The following is a 21,739-nucleotide window of genomic DNA, read 5'->3' as shown; positions in this document are numbered from 1 at the left end:
ACCAGTGGTAATCATTGCAGATGAGACGAGCGATTGTGGGCACCACGAGCAGTTGGCGATTGTCATCAGGTATATTGATAATTATCGGCCGACGGAAACATTTGTGGGTGTGAGACGGGTGTTGAAAACAGACGCGACGACCATCTTCAATACTAAAGGTGAGGTCCTGACAGCGATGCAGATTTCTTGGGAGCAGGTGATGGCAGTATATTTTGACGGTGCCAGCCCAATGGCTGGCAGCACTGCTGGAGTACAAGCCAAGTGCAAGGACGAAAACAGCAATATACTTTTATGAAGACCTTTGAGTTGGTTTATTTCCTTTTAATTCCGTTATAATTGCTTACCTTTTGACAGATACGCGTATTTCGTTGCAGACTACATCAGTGCCAAGTACTCAACACCACTGATCAAGATTGGATTGATCAAGAGCAATATATTGTTTGTTTACTGCTATGCGCACTGTTTGAACCATATACTTGTCGACGCATCGTGCATACGAAAGAAGAATGCGATTCTTATTGGTCATTCATGTCGGTTTGTCGGTGCTATCACCTCCATCTGAAGTGAACAGTTTCAGCTGAATCCAACATCCAAGGCAACAACATTGCAGCAAATGTATCATTTCGGTTAAAGCCCTACTATTGCAACCATTTGACGAACTGATCATCATCGACATTGTCGATGGGATTAAATCTCCAATTCCATTGGCTGTCTAAAAGCAGTTTCCATTGACGAAGATGAACCACCACCGGAGTAAAAAATAAACAAAATTAGCTAAATTGAACAGTAGGGAAACAGTGGTGGGTGCACAACACCATCTCCCACGCACTTTGGAGTACTCCCCATCCCCATATTAAATGCACCATAGAACAAACAATTGCCCCTCGTTCACAAGATTCCTGTACACGTTAGTGCATAACTTACGTGAAGGTGAAGTCGTTGTAGTGGCAGATTTCTCTGAAAACTATTCTGTTGTTGTTTAAGTGTACAGGGAGTTCATTATAATAATTTGCTGGCAACCGTTCACCCATTTGCTGCCTACACTGTACACGAGAATAAAGTTGTACCATTGAACTACCTCATAATTTGCGATACTCTAGAGCACAACACAACAACATTTCATGCTTGTCAACGCCGCATAAAAACTATTGTTGGTTTTATCATCCCTATTTTTTTTTCCATCAAATATTATTCAACACAGTAAGTCATGAAAATGAATATTATTAAGAGGAAACGTAAAAAAAAAACCCTCATAATTCATGACTTTCGTCCATTCAAAATGCAATATCTCAGGAACTACGCAAATTACTTTGTGTCGTTAATTGTTTCTTCTGAAGAAAAGAATGGGGAACACGATGGTGTCCCTAAAATGTAAATTAAACGACATGTATTATGAGAAAACTGCATTTATAGTTTTCAAACAAACATAAAAAATATTTGGCAACACTGTGCAGAAATAAAGGTTACATATTTAGATTTCTTGTCTAATTTTCTTATTAAATCAATACCTAATGCAATTTATAGCTTCATTCGTTCCGGAGATATGAACAAAAGAAAGTGGTGCATTCTAAAAAACAATGAAAAATGGAAAATGTGCCCCTTGATCGAGGGGTGCTACGATCAGCAAACAACTTTGGATTTTTAGAATTTGACCTTAAATGAACATTCCCTCCAAATTTGGTCCAAATCGGAAGAGGTCAATTTCACTTTTGAAATTTTTTTGTCACCACTTGGTGCGGAATTACCCATATATAGCACAATTTTTGGTGAATTGGTTGTTTGATTTTAATAATTTTCTAAAATACGCAATTTAAAATTCAAATTATGCAATAATAAATCAAAATCAGCACTAAACTAGAAAAAGTTCACGCGGTTTTTTTTATTTTAACTCTTAGTTCGGCTTTTTGGAGACCATTTTGAATTATTTTTTCTGTGATTATTTTGTTTGTTTTTATAATCATTGTGCTAATATTGATTGTTTTTTTTTCATTTTTTTTTCTTAATGCTCATTTTGTTTTTTTGAAATGCTCACATTGATTTTATTATTAATATTTTTAAATCCTAAATTGTCGCAACCCATAGATTGAAAAACGCTATATGAAGGTTGGTTAAGTTTATTTGATCGATCACAACCCCCCCCCCCCCTCTCACTCATTTTTGCTTTTTTGGGTGTATTGAGGTCCTCAGCAGAGATGCCAGACTTACAGACATGTCTGTGAATTTACAGATTTCTATTTTTCACAGACATTTTTTTCGTTACAGACATTTACAGACTTTTTAGTTTTTTTTTCACAGATATTTACAGACTTTTGTAATGAAGAGAAAATTTTAAAATTTATTTGGTTACACTGTGTTACATCTTTAATAAAATTACACGTGCGATGCATTTTGCAACACGCATTAGAAATTCGCGCGTTTTCAAATCCACCACACGAACGAGCTGTCACTGTTATAGACTTGTCAATGTGCTGGCATGTTGTATCCAAAACGAAGATTTTCCATACGATTATTATGTTGAATTAGATGTATTTCGGCGCATGTCAGAAGCTAGTGGATCGTCGTGGATCGCCTTATGCGATCTAGGCGTTACGATCGATTCCAGGTTAACGTATTGTGAACACATAAGCATCATAACTTTCAAAGCATACACTGTGCTTGGTTTCATTCATCGTCAGGCTTCTGGTTTCACCGATGTGTATTGCCTCAAGACACTATTCTGCTCGAGGGTTCGTAGTATCTTAGAATATGCTTCCCCAGTGTGGTCTCATTTTACACTACGCATACTCTTACGATTGAAAGGATTCATGAGGTTTGCTTTACGTCAGCTCCCAATAATTCTTCCTAGCTATCTAGACCGATGCATGCTGATTGATTTGGAATCTCACTCAGCAAAACGAATCAAATTGCTACGAATGTTCATATTCAACCTAATTACCAGCAATGTGGACTGTCCCGAACTTCTGGAACGGATTCCATGGAACATTCCTCCTCGCAGATTTCGTAACTCCCCGTGACTGTCAATCCCATTACACAGAACTAACTTTGGATTCAATAACTGTTTTAATTCCTCTTTGCATTCCTTTAATGATGTTTGTAACAAATGTGATTTTACTATGTCCACAGATAGACAGACAAAACTCATTGAATATTTCTCACTGTAAAACATCGTCTCTAAAACATTAACGCCATCTGTTGAGTACACTGTGGTAGGTAGTACGCTGAACAGATGGCGGTAGCGTGTATACGTCAAACGCAAGGGAATTGACTATGCGCGCCACGGGTGGCGGTATTACCAACTACGATACTTTTAAATTGACCGTTAAATGCTTGTTCGATGAACAACTTGCGAATGTTATGTCTGTTTGTCTGTGCTATGTCCAAATGTGTGTTTAGTAATAGAATAAGAGGATTAGATTAAACAAGTTTTAGTTTTAAGTAGTCAGTCCGTACGACGTAGTAATGTGATGTGTAATGTGATTTGAGGTGTCGCATGGTGAGTTTTTGATAAATCAATCTTTTGCAAATTCCCTAGTGGAATCTGGAGTTCTCATTTTTGTTCATATCTTTGAAAAAAATTCCTTACTCTTACTGCTCTTTCGATGTGTATTGAGGTCCCCAACAACTGTGCCAAATTTAAACGAATTTGGTTGCGATCTGGATTTGCGGAATACTTTAAAGTTTGCATGGAAAAACGTATGGGCAACGGAATGAAACTAGTCATTTGCCTGTCATAAATTTAAACATGTTTCAATATTGCCCACAGTGGCGCCGGTGTTATAAAGGTAAGCGTGATTGCCTCTCACCCCAGCAGGCCTGGGTTCAATCCTAGTCGGCGCCGCTGGGTTGTTCTGAGGCATAACATCTCTGATCACGCCTTGCTTCGAAAGGGAAAGGGTCGATAGATAGCATCCAGGTGTGGGAGCTGCCTCTCTGGCATCGGTAGCATTGGTGCTCAGCACGGAAAACAAGATCGACGGAAACAAATCAAGGAAAAAAAAAAACAATATTGCCCACACCTGGGATTCAGATTGAGTAAACTTTGAAGAACAACTTTGTCGAAGACCGCAATTCGGTTCAACTTCTGTGCAGAACCATTTACTTTTGGCTAAATGCGCCGCATATACCTCCCAAGTAACAATTCAGTAACAATTTAGCATCCACTCTGATTTATGATGGTTTTATAACGGCAATGAACAATCCATTTAGTTTAAATATAGCATTTCAAAGTGTACAACATTGCTGCTTTGTAATTCAGCTTTTTGCTGTTTAAAAACCTTTTATAGTCTGTCAAGAAAGTCAAATATGTTTTGTTTAAAAATAAATTTAAAACAGTTATCAATCCCTCCTTTAAACTGTTCTGTAATTCAAGCATAAACGTCATTAGCAATTGTTTATTAATGTCATGATAAAATACTTTATAAACGTGTTCTATCATTATAAAAGCAACCATAAAACCATTAGTTTTGCTTTTTAGGCTTTTTAAAGTGCATCATTAACACCCCAATTACTTTGTTTACAAATTGAGCTTAACAGATGTTTCCTCATAGTTAATAAATGCCAAATTTATGACAACGAAATATCGAAGGATAGACGATGTAGGATGAAAAAATCAAGTCAATTTAAGATAAATTTACTTCTTTAGAAGAACCAACACTACATCAACAACTGACCATCTGTCGGAGAAGAGTAAAGTGAGTGGGGCCCTCGAGCTCATAAAACATTTTCGAAAGTTGAAAAACATACCAGCCTTCTCCAGATCTTGCGATGACAATCGAAATAACAACCGACAGCAAACCACTGAAACTGTTAGTTAGCGGAGATTAGCTGGTTTCCGATCCAAAGCAGCGATTTTATTCGGCGAAACTTTCTGAGTAACTGCTTCCAATCCATCGGGAGAAAACCGGACCTGGATCTCACAGCGCAACTATCGAAAGATCAGCAAACTTTGACGTTTATCTTTTTGCAGGCAACTTTGCCTCCATAAATGCTGCCATAAATCTGAACGGGCTAGGATCAAACAAAATGGCTTTAGATAAATATTATTCAGCCTGCAAGTTTTCTTCATAAATGCCATTTTAATTAATTTGTTAAGGAATTCGCGAAAGCAAAACAACTTTTTCACAAATGACCCATGAAAATCAACTTTTATGCCACCGCCATGTTACAATTAGTTTGCTTGTTTCTTACAATCTTCGATTTTCAATCAATATTTCCTTTGATATAACTATATTTTGGTAAATTTAGCAATAAGCAAACATTTAAATGCGAAAATAATAAAAAAAAATCTCGGCCAAGCTCTATTTTTTTTCAATGTTAAATAATTAGTCAAATTGACGTTTTACGAGGGTAGACTTTATTTTTTCGATGTTTTCACGTACATTTCACATAAAAATTAATATGGCACTTAAAACTAGGCCACTTAATGAGAACTAAATTTGGATATTCAACAAGATTTTTATACCATCAGTTTCTATTTTAATTATTTTGACAAGATCGGATTCATAAATCCTTTTCTATCTTGATTGATGCTTTCCTAGTGGATTCAGCATGCAGCTAGGGGAAATGGCTCGGAAAGGGTTTTCATTGTTGCTAAATAGTTTTTATTGTAGCTTTCATATGGTTCTCAATGCGTTCGTCATACAACCTTTTGCAGTAAATCAATCTTGAAGAGCTTCGAGAATACACCCTTCAAAACCTTCTCCAGGGTGGGCCAACTAGACATATTCTAGTCTTAATGAGGTTTTGGGGGATGCATTAATGACAAAATAGCCTTGACCAGGGTTTTATGAATGTTGTTTTATAGTTGCTTTGTAGTATTTCATAAAACATAAAATGTTACTTGGGCTATTGCCTTGTAATACTTTTATGGAACTAACCAACTGGTCAGGAACCGGTCAACTTTTATGGAACTAGCACCAACTGGTGAGTGAGTTCTGAACTGAGATGTCCATCATTCAATAGGTTTTGTCCATCTGAACAACTTTACTGAAGACATCAACCTTCTATCTAATCGTGCTGTCAAATTACATCAAATAATTAAATATCAAATTCCACACTAGTCCCAACTGGCAACGGAACTCTGAACTGACCTGTCCATATATATGTGACTTATGCATCTGTACAAGTTTTAATTTTTATGTTTCAAGAATAAATATTGATTTTCTTCACAGCGAACAAACAGGTATCCTTGGTATCCTACGGGAATTTGCCCAAAACAACACCAGACAAACATGAATGTTTGTAGAATTGAAAACAAAGTGATCCTAAAACCAAATTTTAGCAATATTTTTGTTTTGTTGACATCGTTTGGTACCACTAATACTGTTTATTTTCGAAAAAAAAACTGAATGCCGTTTTCTAACGCGTTTGAATCGAGTCGTTCGTACGAAACACTCGCCATTAATTTCCCCTTGAACTTCTACAACGCCATTAGAATAATGCAAAATTTTAAATTTTCGCTCCGCTGTGCTCAAACGGTTCCAAATCCGGTCCTGATTAGCCTCCGAAAGTCTAAACTCATTTTGTAAGAAACTGACTTGGCACAAACCATTTGAAGTTTATATGGAAATTACTATGGGAAATCCAGACTTTTTGATCTCTGTCTTCTAGCCTTTTCCATATTGCACTGTTAACAAGTTCTATCGTTATTCTTATGGGAAATTTTCTCAGCTACAATTTTGCATGATATCGTTTTTCGGCCCAGCGTCAAACTAAATAGTTATGAATTGTTTAAGAGATTGATAATATTATGGCATGAATAAGCAGCTGTATTGTGAGCAACACTGTATTCTGCAGTGTGACATAGTAGCCATGATTTTTGTCCGCTACTCTACGCACCATAAACACCAATGTTGCGTGCTGAACAGTTGATTGAGTATAATCATACGACATCAGTGACTTGAATCATTAATAATTTGTGTTCCTTACATTAAATCGAAAAAGGGTCTTGAACAAAATTGTAGCTGAGAAAATTTTCATCACGTGCAGCTATCATTTTCTCAAGTAGAGTGAACTGATGAAGTTTGAGATAGATATGAACCAAAATTTTAGTTTTCCCTTAGTAATTTCCATATCAACTTCAAATGGTTTGTGCCAAGTCAGTTTCTAACTAAATAAGTTCAAATTTTGCGAAGCTAATCAGGATCCAATTTGAAACAGTTTGAGCACAGTGGAGCGAAAATTTCAAATTTTGCATCAGTCTAACCGCCATCCTTATAAAATTGTGCCATTTCCTCCATGTATTTCACATCCTTACTACCAAATGTTACTTTCGAGCCTTCATTGTGGTATGTTAGATACGATAGCTTCGGATCGAAACATATGCTAATGCCGTTGCCTTCATATCGGATTAAATTGCCTCGGAAAAAAATGTTCGGCCTGTAGAATTTATGGCGCTTGTTCAATCGCTCCTAAGCCTGTTCATCTACAAAATTCATAGTGTATGAATGAAAACTAATAAACGAATAGTTAAATTTGTATAGCTTAGGTGAATAACCTTACCAATTCATCGATATAATCTGCTAAATGTTTGTATTTGAGAAAATAAGGTGCTAATGCTTTAATGAACGAGTGGAGTTCCCTCCAAAACACATTGTTCAATTGTTCGTACAGCAACTTAATCTTTTCAGCATTCAGCTTCCGCGACGAAAGCGCCAAATTGCTAATTAGTCTCAATTTTTGCATCATATTCCTACTGATATTCAAAATATCGGCAAATATCGAAGTTGAGTGCGTAACCACTTCTAAATTTTCCATTACAATATTGATAATAAATTTAATTATCGTGGAAAAATTGATTTCTATTTATTTGATTTCATACCGTCCACATGGTTAGTTGCTTTCCCATGGGAATCACTCATGATTACCATCTTTCTCATTTATTTTCACCAAAAATCTCAAGTTGAAATGTGATGTAATCGCTCTCCTTTTACTTCTTTTCATCCAACTTTATTTTATTTTGCACGAAAACAAAACCCCAAACATCCACCCTCCAGGTCCATCTGCTGCTTTCTGATCCTCTGCTTCCACATGCAGTGGTACACGTTTTTTACGATCCAAAATTCGGCCCTGATGTTCCACTATGCGGAACAGCTGCGCTACCAGATCGTCAGCAACGCTCCGCTGCTGGTCGATGTGTTTTTCGCCATCAGTGGCTTCCTGGTGACGTACAACTTCGTACGGAACCGTCCCAAGGTGCAGGAGGTCAAATCGAACGGACTGTGGCAGAACGCCAAACTCTACGGCAAGATGCTTCTGCATCGGTATTTGAGGTATATGCAAATCTAAAGTAGTGGGACCGATTACCATAATCAAGCGACCGTTTACTTGTTTCAGACTGTCGCCCCTGTATCTGATGATCACCGCGATCGGCGAACTGATGACCAGCTACGTCGTGGACAAGTCCAAGTTCTGGGTGCACGAGCGCAGTGATCTCCGCTGCCAGCAGTACTGGTGGCGTAACGTGCTCTACATACAAAATCTCTTCAACATCGACGATCTCTGTCTGAACTGGACCTGGTCATTGGCCTGCGAAATGCAGTATTACATCATCTCGACTGCACTGCTCTTCGTCTATGCCAAGTACGTCTCCACCCCCCCTTTCCTCGTCTCGTATGATTAACTATGTTTTTGGCACACCTCATTCATTTCGCACATTTCACTCTCGTTACCCACTTCTCCGTGACTCGCCATTCATTCATTCATTCAGTTTTTTAAATCCGTTGCCACCCACCGAACAGGCTTTTCTGCAGCGTCGCTTTCATCTCTCATTCGCCTTTTCCTTTCTGTGTTTGTGTGCAAAGGTCGTAAACATGACATTGCTGTTGGATCTTTCGCCTCTTCCTTCTTTCTCATGCAACCGTTTTCGTTTTCGTTTTCCACCAGGAACGCCAAACTGGGCAAATCGATCTACACGCTGTTTGCGGCGGCCACATTCGTCTTCAACATGGCCATTACGTTGATGTACCACTTTGTCCCGTCGTACGATGTGCTGTACAACACGGGCAGTGCCCTGTACGTTGCCCCCTGGGCCCGCATGTCCCCGTACGTGGTGGGTGTGTACTTTGGGTGGCTCCTGGCGGCGACCCGTGGCAAGCTGAACATTACTGAGGTAGGTCCCGATCTGAAAACAGAACGAAGATAATGATTGCGCTACTCTCACAATCGACAGAAACAATACCGCAAGTACTGGATCCTGGTCTGCATGGCGGTGCTCGTCAGTATGCATTCGACCTTCAAGCGCAATTTCCCGTACCCGATCGCTTCCACCGTGATGGTTCTGGTTCGATTGTTCGTGGCTTGGGCAGCTTGCTGGACCATCATTGCGACCTCGACGGGCTATTCAAGTAAGTACGATAATGGGGTGGGTTTTCATTTGTCTTTAAATTATTCGAGAAATTGTTGTACCATAAAGGTAGTCTTAATGGCAGTTGATTTGTTATCAGTTAAACTTGGGTAGTTTTTAAGACATCAGCATATATGTTTCATCTATTTTGACGTAGGACTACGTCTTTAATTTCTATACGGGGGGTCATATTAGAAAAATCGAAATTCAGACATGTAACGAAACATCCCAAACACGGACGTAAAGATAGAGCGCAAATCGAACACGTGACACATTGAGCATGCTCACTAGACTGATGCAAACTTTAAAATTTTCGCTCCACAGTGTTCAAACGGGTTTAAATCGGTTCCTGATAAGCCTCAAAAAGTTTAAACTCATTTAATAAGAATCTGACTTGGCACAAACCATTTGAAGTTTATATGGAAATTACTATGCGGAAAAAAAATTTTTTTGTTCATTGTCTTCTAGCTTTTTTAAATATTGTGCTGTTAACAAGTTCTATTGCCATTCTTATGGGAATTTGTTTCAGCTACAACTTTACAGAAAATGGTTTTTCAGCCAAACATCAAATTAAATAGTTATTAATTGTTTAAGAGATCGGTAATCTTATGGCAAGATTAAGCAACTGTATTGTGGGCAACACTGTAGTCTGCAGTGTGACATAGTAGTCATGATTTTTGTCCTTTATTCCACGCCCATAAACACCAGTGTTGCCTGCTGAACAGTTGATTGAGCATAATCATAAGACATCAGTAGCTTGAATCATTAATAATTTTGGTTCCTTGCATTTAATCGAAAAGTAGTCTTGAACAAATATGTAGCTGAGAACATTTTCAATAAGCGCAGTTATAAGTAGAATGAACTGGTGAATGTTGAGATTGATATGAACCGAAATTAGGGTTACCAAATAGTAATTTCCAAAGAAACTTCAAATGGTTTTTGCCAATTCAGGTTCTTACTAAATGAGTTCAAATTTTGGGAGAATAATCAGGACCCAATTTGGAACCGTTTGAGCAATGTGGAGCGAAAATTTCAAATTTTGCATCGGTCTAATGCTCACATGAACAAGCTCACGCAGTTCTGTTTCCTCTTCCCGTCGTATCTCTCTCAAAAATTTTAACACCCCTTACATTCAATCCATTCCCTAATCCATTCCCATCTATTTTTTCTATCCCTGCTCTATTTTCGTCAAGACGACACACTTAAACAAATCCCATCAATTATATTTGTCCCCGAAAATCGCAAGTAATTACTAGACCGGAAAAATGCAATGTCGTTCTCCCTGAACCCATCCAAGAAAAACACCCCCACACCAACACGTTCCGTCCGCCATGTTTAACTGTGCACCGCCATAAACGAGCTCGTGTTTTGCTGTTGAAAAACTCGAATTTGGACTCATCAGTCCACCAAACAGTCTTCCAGAATTCTAAATTTGAATCGTTTGCTTTGTTGACTTTGCTAATAAATGGCAAATTCTTACAAAACCTGCCCTTCATACCGTGTTCGGTGATCCTTCTGCGTCCGTACTGTTCGAGATCTGAATGGCTTTCTTGCTCTCCCTGGTTTTCGTGATTTTCCCAAATGATTGTGGCATCTGTATGGGAATCTCCTTCCTAGACGATCAGTTAGTAAATCATAGGCTTTTTTACTTCGCCCAAAGCTTGGTAACCGCTGCTTTGCTTCTTATCTATACTTTTCACCAATCTTACGATGTAATTCACCTTTTTCGATGTCACGATTAACAATTTTTTTGAAGGGCAGTTTTGCTTGTCACCGATTTATCCATCGATAACTCGTACTGAATCTTTCAGATCGACAAGTGAAATCACTGAACCAAAATATCATCCTTTGATCGAATGATTGTTGCTTCCCCAAGCCCAATTACTTTTGAAGGCTGGCTTAAATTAAATCGGTAAGCCCCTCGCGCGTCACTAGTACGCCGAAAATATTTGACAGTGGTTTGTTAACACTTCTATAGAGAACAACTGGTGCAGGTTTGATCAAAGTAGTCGATTGCGTTCAGAAATGCCGTCAAATGGAATTCGAAAGAAGACAAAATATTCTGCACAAACACCTGGAAAATCCGGAGTGATCCAGTTCCAAGCTGGCTAAAGTGCTGAAGATGCCGAAAACAACGGATTGTCGAGTGCTCAAAACCTAAAAAGAAACCCTGAGTGTGCAAAGGAATCAGCGGACCTACGAAAAAACTGGAACCAGGGATCGTCAGCTGCACAGCAAGGTTTTGAGGTGCGTTACAACCAACCCCGGTCTTTCGATCCGAGATGTGGCCAGAAGGTACAACGTCAATTTTTAATCAATTTTAGCTGCAGACTAGCGGTGAAATTATAAAGGCAAACATTAGCTGTATAAGCCAATTTTTAGCTGTATAAGCTAATCTACAGCTGAAATTGTTAGTTGGGAGGCTCTTGTACGACCGTGTTTTGACAAAACACAAGGGCTGCATTTTGATCGATGACGAAACATACGTCAAACTCGATTTTAAGCAGCTTCCCGGTCAAAAGTTTTACATCGCGGCTGGACGTTGGGATATGCCGGGAAGGTTCAAGTTCGTGTTTGCCGACAAGTTCGCGAAGAAAGTCATGATTTGACAAGCGATTTGAAGTTGTGGCCTGAAAACGGAACCATTTGTCACATCCTCAAGCGTAAATAGAGGTCCCGTCTGATAATTTCAGTGCTTTGTTCAGAATTCTGTAGTCTGTGCAGGGAAATCCTAGTTTTTTTTAATTCAATCGGTAGATAAAAGATCTTCATTCTCACAAGAACATGAGCGGGAACTGGAAGTCATCAAACCTGTACCTGCAAATTTAACTAGTTCACAAGATGCTTACATTATGTCCAACCGGTGAACACTCGTGTTTATTTCAGTTACCGTGGGGACGTAATTTGTTATTAGCCCCGGTCCTTTCAAATTGTATCACTTGTCTTTCTGCCTATAACACGATTTTCCGTTCCTTTTCACCATGTATACGTCAGGCGGGCCGTATTTAAATAAGGCCACTGACAATTAGGACATTAGCTAGTCAAACGGGCGAAACAATTTTGGTTGGTTTGACTAGCTTCTTATTTCCATAGCCATAGCATTATAAACCAGTGTAGTCGGTATGTACGAGCACAGCCGGAACAATTTTTATTACGTTCAGAGAATTTTTGTCCCTACAGGGATTTGTATTACGAACGTGCATAAACTGAAGTTGAATATCTACGGGGTTGTTTTTCATTTCCATGAACACGAAACCCAGCCCTTCTGCACCATAGGTAAACTCAACGACTTCACCGATCGCATTTTGAACCATACCATCGTCCAATACGACCAGATCAGGGCTGGTAGCGATCACTGCTGTCAAAAATAGTGATTTTAGTGACCATGTTGAAGAAATAACTGACCAAATAGTGACTTATAGTTGTTAAAATAGTGACTAAAAAGTGACCTAAGCGAAGAAAAGTAATCGTTAAGATGCATTGCATAGCATAGCATAAGCGATTGCACAAATTGTGGGGGGGCTATATAATGGTCAACCAATACATTTTGTAGAAAATATCGTGTGTTGCCGGTCTAGGGAATCTTTCGGGTTGGAAATTTTCTCGACTTCCCTGGGAATAGAATATCATTATGCTTGCCACACAATATACAAATTCATGCATTGGTATTGGCATCGAAAGCTCTCAATTAATAACTGTGGAAGTGCATTTAGAACACTAAGTTGAGAGCACGCAAAAAATTAAGATGCACTAAGCAATAAGCTTGAAATGCGAATGAGAAGAGAAGAAGACTAGTGGTTTTTCCCAATCATTAAAATCTACAAATTAAGCATCGCATTATACACCTGGCCACATCCTTACAATCGCAAGGGATAGGAAGGAAAATTAGTCCAACATCTACTTAAGAAGGTGTAGGGAACCCATACTACCTTCATAGATGCCACGGGAGGGAACATTTGTGTTAGTAGGAAATGGAATATATTTAGGAATCTCTATTCGGCAATATAAAGTAAAGGTTATGTGAAAACAAATTTAAATTATTATAAAAAGAAACATCTCACCAAAATTATCTGCTATAAGCCTGTCTTTCCATGTTTTCGAAGCTGTTTAATGCATCATCCTTGCCAGCGAATCCAAACACATAAAGCAACCAACGATACAGACAAAACGGTTGCTACGAATACCATGACAAACTCGCTCTGTAACATAGCTCGATCCGAGTGGTAGAAGGATAATGATATATTGCTTGCCTGCTTTGTTGCAATATACATGGATGAGGACATAGCTTGATCTGAATCGAGAAAAGACATAACAAAAAAATTCCCATGTACACACGTGTATCATCTTCGGCTTTACTTCGTGAAGCAGCTTGCCAACAATTTGCTCGTTTCCTTCTACCACCCCGAGTGAGTTGTGTCGCACGGGCTGCTTGTCATGAAAAAGAACGAAGAAGATTATATCATTATTGCTTTCCACTTCTGACATAGCATTATTATTCGGTTCGTTGATCGCTTATCATTTTGTCATTTGGAGATATTTTTGATTCCTTGATCCTTGCCAATACTCTCCAGCAACCGTTTTCTTTTCACACCGAAGCATTGAGACCATTCATCACTCTTTCGCCTGCGCCACTGTATTGGGAGCAAACCGCAGGATTCACAGCAGAATGTGCAGACCCTTCAGTACATCTGATCACCAACACCATCATAGAAAAATTAGAAAACCCAACACCTCCGACGCAGGCATCCATCGCTTCACTATGCCACACATTTCTCAAAAAGTAATCGTTAAGATGGTACACAAAAGCCATAATACCTGCTGTCGGATTTCTCGCCTCTCTTCATTTTGTTCACTGTTTTCGATCCACTCGTTACTACAATAGTCTGAAAACTGATCCTATTTTCTATTTTTTACAACGGCTTGCTGAGATAAATATTTTTTTTAGCATCTGCTCGAAATTGAAAAGCATTCTAACCAATTTATTTTCGACTTTTCAAAAGGGATTAAACTTAAATCTTTTACATATTTTTAATTTGCTATATAATCTACTAGAACTACATTGGTATTTCTCACTTTATTTTGTTATTTGTTTGCTGATTATTATTATTTATATATTTATTTTTATTTGTATTTATATTTATATATAATTATTTATAGATGTATATTTTTTATTATTATTTGTATTTGAATTCATATTTAATTATTTATATATTTCTCTCATGCCTACACCTGCTTCAAGAAATTTTCAAGAATCTGGAGTCAAATTTCATGCACAGTTTTAAAGGCTCGTGGCATTTTATTATTATTTCTAAGGACCTCATTCCAAGGGAGTTCTGGGAAAAAATTATTCAGAAAAACATCAAAAGCTATCTGCTTTCAAGGCAGTTCTGAGGAATTTTAGATTTTATGTGAAGCCTGATAGTTGGAATAGAATTTAAAGGAACCCTGAATTGAATTAAGGAGCACAACTCTTGTGAAAGGAAAATTCCAAAGGTATTCTGAGGATAATTTCATATTGATTGTGGTAGAAAACGAATCCGGAGCATAAGTGCTTGGAATTTGTTTTATAATAATAAAAGGAGGATTACAATTAAATCTGAGAATAACTCCAGGACATCTTCAAATGAATTCAGAATGTAAATTCAGGAGAGTTTACCAAACAAATTATGATAAGAAATCGAAGGAATTTGTAAAGAGAAATGCCAATGAATTCTTAGGAGACTTTCAATGTGAGTAGAATGCCAAGGGAAGGAGTGAGATTCAAAAGTAAATCGGAAATGAATTCAAGGAAAATTCAGAGAATCTTTCCAAAAGGCTCTTATTGTGAAGAATTTCAAGGTAATTCCGAGGAAAAATTAGAAAAAAATTGGAGGATAGGTTCATCGAAATTTTGAGAAATATATCAATGGAAACCTCCCTTGAATATGGAATGGCCTTCAGAACAACTTGAAAGTTCCCAATTTTTTACTGAAGTTATTGTTCTTTTGTAGTTTGAGAAACTAGCCTGATGCTCACAATACTTCTCATCAAATTCTCAAGCCTCAATAAACTTTATAGGAATTCCTAGGTTCCTAAATTTTTCTAACGATCGTGGATCTTCTCTAAAGGTTTAACAATTCGCTGAAGTTCTCTAAACTTCTTTAAAATTTATGTGACTTATCTAATGTTAATGGAAATGCTCTGAGGTTCTCTGTTCTTTTCTGAAATTTTCAAACCTTATCTAAAGTTTTTACAGTTCTCATGTACAGGGATGGAAAATCATTTACATTCATTTCGTGCATTCATTTACAATCATTTGCCTCTAACTTTTTTCATCAACAGAATTCCGTAAAATAGTGTTCAAAGCTTTTGTAGGCTTTGATATTAGCTACATCTTTTGAAAACAACTCAAATCTGTATCTCTTATGCATGATGAATCAGAGTGATAAGGACCCACCATTGTTTTTCAGTGAATGTAAATTGCATTCACTGAAAAACAATAACATGTTCTGCCAGCTCTATTTCGTTATGCATAAGAGATTCAGATTTTAGTTATTAACAATAGTTGTAGTTAATATTAAAAGCTACAAAAGCTTCATAAATCATCTTACGGTATTCTGTTGATGAAAAAAGTTATAGGCAAATTAATGTAAATGAATGCACTAAATGAATGCAAATGATTTTCCATCCCTGCTCATGCAGCTTGTTGTACTACGCTGAATTTGATTGAACGGTCTTAAAAATGTGTAAGCTTCAGTGAACTTAACTTTTTAACGTCTTTGAAGTTATCTGAAAATCGAGAAACTGCTTTAAATTTCCCACTTATTTTCTGAAACTAATGGAACTGACCTCCCCCTGAGATTCTTAAAATTTTTGGGTGCTCCCGAATTTTGCTAGAGTTCATAAAAAAGTTCGCGAATCTCCTATTAAGCTCCATAGATTTCTAAAAAAGGTTGGGGTAGGTTATCTTTATTAGCGATACTTTCAGTCAGTGGCTGGTTCATCTCTTCGCGATTTCTAAGAAGCTATCGAAATGTTTCTGAAAACCACTGTCCTTCTGTAAAGTTTTCGATGTTTTTCTAAATTTCTGGAACTTTTATGCTCCCGCAATGTTCATGGAATTAGAACGAAATAATTAATATAGTTCTATGATTTTCACTGAAGTTCTCAAGATTTTTCTGAAGTTCAGGAAATAGCTCTAATGTTGACCTATGGACCTATGAATTCTGTCTAGATGAACGCGTCATTGGGACGGTACTAATGGATATTTTTGGTCGCTATTGAAAATTTAGTCGATTGCTGAATTTATGTATGGGCCCAAATTAGCGCATTTAGGCTGACATTACATCCATTTCCCCTATCTAAATTTATAAGAAGTTCACTGGAATTTCTTGAAGATATCGCTGATTGTTAAAAGTTCTAACATTTTCTTTAATTAATGGAACTTTGTTAATGTTCTTTTATCAATTTAGCTAAATTCTCGCATTGGTTTTAATTTCTTGAAATCTCCATAATATAAGACCCTTAAAATACTCTCACGTTTTTGGGATGTTCATATAATTTTTATCACATTCCAGCTATTCTCTTGGAGCTTTGCTGAAGTGGCAGGAAATTCTTGAGTTTCTCGAAACTTCTATACGGTTTTTACAATTTTCTTGAAATTATTTGAACTGCCCTTTGATTCTCTGACCTTTCTTGATATTCTCGAAGCTCTCCTAAAGCTTTCCTGAAATTCTCTGGACTTTGTGAAATTCCTGAAATTTTTCTGAAGTTTTCATAAATTCTCTGAAGATCTCTGTACTTCCTGGAAATTCTCGGGACATCTTAAGGGTTCTCGATTTTTCAGCGTGGAACTATCCTAACTTTTTTTTTTTAATTTACGATTAAACATCTTCAAACTGCTCCAAAATTCTGGGCTAAAGTTACGTTAACTGCTCTTAAGTTCTGAAATTCCCCAAAGATCTCTAGATCTAGCTTTTCTGAGGTGCTTAGAACTTCTTAAAAATTTGCACAATACCTCTCAAGTTTTCTATATTTTTCAGGTTCGCTTGACACTTGTGAAGTTCTCTGCCATTCTAGGAACTTCATAAAAGTTTCTCAAAATTTTTGGAAGCTAAAAGAACAGTTTTGAGGTTCTCAAAGCTTCCAGTAAGTTCCCCATATTTTCAGTGTGTTTACTTCCCTTATGTTCCCGCAGCTTGTTTATGGAGCTTCACTGAAATTTTCAGCATTTCCTTTCATTCCTCAGAAGTTGTTGTGAAGTTGATGGTACTGCATTGAAGATCTCTAATCTTTCATAGGGTTAATTACGAACTTGAAATAAATCATTTATTTTTACCCATAATTCTAGCACTTTGAAAATTGTCAATATCTTGAACTTGTACATGAAATACGAAACTTCAAGACATTGAATATTTTTAGTTCTTGGACTTACTTACTTGGTAAACTCAGGTAATTTCATTTAGAAAAATAAATAGACATCCGATTAAACGTCACAAAGCAAAGAATAATCAATCTTGAAATAAATTCACGCTTAAAAAGTTGAAAATAGTGACTTATTACAAGAAAAAGTGACTTTAGTGACTTGACCTTTAAAAAGGAGACGTTTTAGTGACTGACTTCAAAAAAGTGACCAACTCACTAATAAGTGACTCGCTACCAGCCCTGCCAGATCTACCAGGCATTTAACCAACCATCACTGGAGATATCCCGTTTAGGCCGTATTGACTGCCGTATCGATAAGACCCTCTCGTTCAGCCATGGTGTGAAAGAAGGACTCGGTAGGCGTGAGGCGAATTGAAGCTGTTCTGAATGAGAGCCGTGAGGACTTTCGCTGTGAATCGGATGAGTTGATCTGAGTTTTGCTAGTTTTGAAGAGATCATGGTTCAGATAGCACTTACAGTATTTTTCTAACTGTTGAAAGGAACGACCCTTGAACTCGTTTGCCATTTTTAAATCCTTGGTTGAATCCATGTTACACCAGTTTCAAGTTTCAAGTATGCAATTTTTTTAAAGCGCTGACCAGACTGACAAGTTATAACATGTTATAACTATGTAGTCTGAACGAGGTAAACAAAGTAGTCAACCTTAGCAACGATTGACAAAATGTCAACACTCAACAGTGATGCCGTTTTGTATTACATTGTTTGCGTCCTACTTTTCAGTGTCGGCCCTAAAGTGCCGAAATGTGCCAATCAGTGACACAGTATGCCACAGTATGGCACAGTGTGCAGAGTTGATAACCTCTTGGTCCAACCCGTTTTGTGTGTGCTTTTTTGTAGCATTCTGAAGAAACCCTTCCTGAACATTAAAATAGAAAATTTTTTGAGACATAGCACTGATTTTCACTGCTGCCCAATGCTAAGGGAACTTTCATAAATAACGTAATAGTTGGGGGGGGGGGGAGAGGGATTTCAGAAGTTGTGACCGGCCATGTATTAGGTTTATTTTCCCCTACCTGATATAGTGGTGTTCGTATGCGTGGGGGAGCCATCAGTTACGCCAAACCGACGATAAAATGCGTTGTTTATAAAAACTGATATGTCCTTTAGAAAAAGTAATCGAGATTTGTAGCACGCGGGATCGTTATCACTCAGGCAAGGAGGTTGATCCACTTAGAAGCCAGCAGCCACAGTGATCTCGACAGGAACGATGCTCAATGTTCGAGGTGCAAACATCGTTACGTTTATTTTGCTGGTTTCAACATTTGGCTTAACATTGCAGTTGGTTAGCCTTTGGCGCTTCATCTTTGTTCTAGTTAGTTAGTTATTCTAATATGTGATTGCGTTTAGCGCCAATTTACAGGTTGTTTTCGTTTGAATTTAAAAATTATCACCCGGTAGTAGGTTATCACCAACTTGAGCACAGGAACCTACCTAACTACTTGAATTAGGTTGCAAAATCACGAATGATCTGGTGGTTTGATCGCAGACAGGTGACTCTGAACCTTTCCAGCGTGAACGTCTTTCGCTTTTATTTCATGAAAACAGTGATAAAATTATCGCTTTTTATTTGTACATTTTTCAACAGCTTTTTATTTAAAAAAAAATTGGAAAAACATTGATTGTAGCAGATTTTGAGAGTTATTTCCTATCGATTGTTGTATTTGGAATTTAATTTCATCTATAAATAACAAAGTTAAATGCGTTCAAAACCTTACCCCTTATCGTGACGGTCGCAAATTTAAATTTTAGATCAACCCCAGTTCCTTCCCGTAAGACGTAGTCTGCGTCAAAAAAATCGACCAACTTTCTCCAAAAATAAAGTTATTTCCAATATATGATATCTTCAGTTGTGAGAAGAACGGGGATACACTTTTTGCAGCAATCTTAAAGTGATGTTACATTTCATGTTTTGTTGATGAACTGAAAGCGCAATAGTACGAAATACAAACATTTATATTTATGTCAATGTACATAATTTTTTTTATGAAAATCGGTATTACTTTTCATAAGCAGGCAAATTGGTTACTCCAGCAAATAAATGCTTAATTAAAAGTTTTGAAAGGGTCTAGAATACATCGTTTTCGACAAAATAATACAAAAAAGTTAACTTTATAAAACTTATATTTTAGGAATCACCCAAAGATACTTATTAAATATTGATATAAAACAAATATTATTAGATATAGAAATTTGGTTTCTTCGTTAAAGATGCTTCAAACTAACAGTTCTACTACTTTGTTAAACATTATGGCGGTTCCTTAGTGTAACATGCTGATCTAAAACTGCTACTGCTTTCATATAAGACGAGTTTTCAAATTTTTAGTTGTAGGGCAAATATGAATGTACAATTATGTTTTGAACAGAAGTCTAAAAAGGTTCAAAATGCACAATTTATGCTTAGGAAACTTCTAATCTATTGAATAGTTTAATTGTTACCACATGAAATATTTGATCCCCTCTCTCTTTCCCCCCAACAGATGCAGTAACCCGGTTCCTGTCCTCGAAATTCTTCATCCACACCAACAAATTGACGTACGGAATTTACCTTCTGAATCCGTTGATCATCACCGCGATATTCGGTCTGTCCGACGGCAGCGCCAGTGCCGATCCCACCCCAACGGTAAACAAATATTTAGAGGAACCATATTTTGAAGCAACCCTTCCGAATTGCGATCGAATTAACACCAATACGATAATTTCCCATTCGTTATATTTTCCCGTTATCTTCTCTTCCGCAGCTCGTGATGGCCCTCGGTGTGACGGTGCTTTCCTACGTGGCGGCCATCGCATTCACCGTTCTGTTCGAAATTCCCTACTGCACAATTTCGAGTGAAATTTTGAAACTGAAAAAGAAGCCCTCACCGTTGGCAACCAGCACCACAGCAGGGCCTACTTTGACGACGGATTCCGATGACAACAAGAAAGCGGATTGAACAAACAAAGCACGGTGGCATTTGACGTTGTTGGGAATTTGAAGCACATGGAACGCAGAATAGCACACTTTCGGGATTTCCGGATCGACGGAAATTCGGTTTTCCACCGGTTAATGTGATAAATGATGAACGGTTGAAGGAATGAATAAAAAAATCCCTCGTTTTTAGCAAGCTTACCACCAACGGTTTTCTAATGATCTGATGATGGGGGGAAAAAAATATTAAAAATGATAGGATTTTTTAAGCATTTCGCAAAGATTTTAATCTGTAATTGATTTTAAGGACTGCTTAGCATTATTTATTGTACCGTTAATTTGGTAAGGTATAAAATAATTTACTATTTAATAAGAAGCTCAAAAAATGAAGGTGTTAATGTTCCTGGGATACAAAGAAGAAAAATTAAGCAAAATAAGAAAACAACATCCAAATTGTAACATAGGGAACTTCTTAGATAGTGTTAAAGTGAGTTTGCACTTCTGTTGAACGAAAGTGAAATAAAGTACGAAAATGCGAATCTCATCATGACATTGTCAGTATGAAAGAACGAACGAACGAAACCAAATTGCAAATTGGCAAAACAAAACAAAAAACGCTGTAGTTGGTTTTTCAATCCGAACGCAACACTTGATTCAATAGGATTCGCCTGAACTATCGATCGCTGATTTTTTGTTGCTGTATTGTCTTGTTTTGCGGTTTGTCAATCTCTGTCTGCGTCCATTCAACTGCTCAGCTGTTTTTGGACACCAGCAGAAACAACAACAACAACAACAACAAATGCAAGAAGAGAAACACCGAAACAAGAGCCGTTGATTCAATAGATAGGTATGTCGCTACTCTGTGTGTTGACCTAATCCGAGCATGCGAGTTGTTGTGGGCTGGTCTATGCTGCCGCTGGTTGGTAACCAAAGATGAATGGGGGAGGACGCAGTGGGTGTCTGAAGATGGAAATAAAACAAAACAAAAAACCTACATGGATTTGGACAAATGGGCACACTTTTTTATGTAACAGCTTTGATCTCACAAACGACGCACTTTTTTT

General features: G+C 37.5%; 1 protein-coding gene across 1 annotated transcript in view; it reads left to right on the top strand.

Moving 5' to 3' along the window:
• The window catches only part of LOC135708149 (uncharacterized), a 102,310-nt gene extending 81,456 nt beyond the window's left edge, over positions 1-20,854 (top strand). Inside the window, exons 5-10 of the mRNA XM_065230138.1 lie at positions 7,995-8,270; positions 8,335-8,580; positions 8,884-9,109; positions 9,170-9,344; positions 20,245-20,387; positions 20,506-20,854. Of these exons, the coding sequence (XP_065086210.1) occupies positions 7,995-8,270; positions 8,335-8,580; positions 8,884-9,109; positions 9,170-9,344; positions 20,245-20,387; positions 20,506-20,700 (1,261 nt within the window). The 3' untranslated portion in view covers positions 20,701-20,854. The remainder of the gene's footprint in view (positions 1-7,994; positions 8,271-8,334; positions 8,581-8,883; positions 9,110-9,169; positions 9,345-20,244; positions 20,388-20,505) is intronic.
• The last annotated feature ends 885 nt before the right edge of the window (positions 20,855-21,739 follow it).

The sequence above is a fragment of the Ochlerotatus camptorhynchus genome, unplaced genomic scaffold (assembly GCF_037179485.1).
Source record: "Ochlerotatus camptorhynchus isolate MF236.1 unplaced genomic scaffold, CSIRO-AGI_Acam_v1.1 ptg000328l, whole genome shotgun sequence".
Taxonomy (NCBI): domain Eukaryota; kingdom Metazoa; phylum Arthropoda; class Insecta; order Diptera; family Culicidae; genus Ochlerotatus; species Ochlerotatus camptorhynchus.
This window is presented reverse-complemented; position numbering and strand designations above follow the sequence as displayed.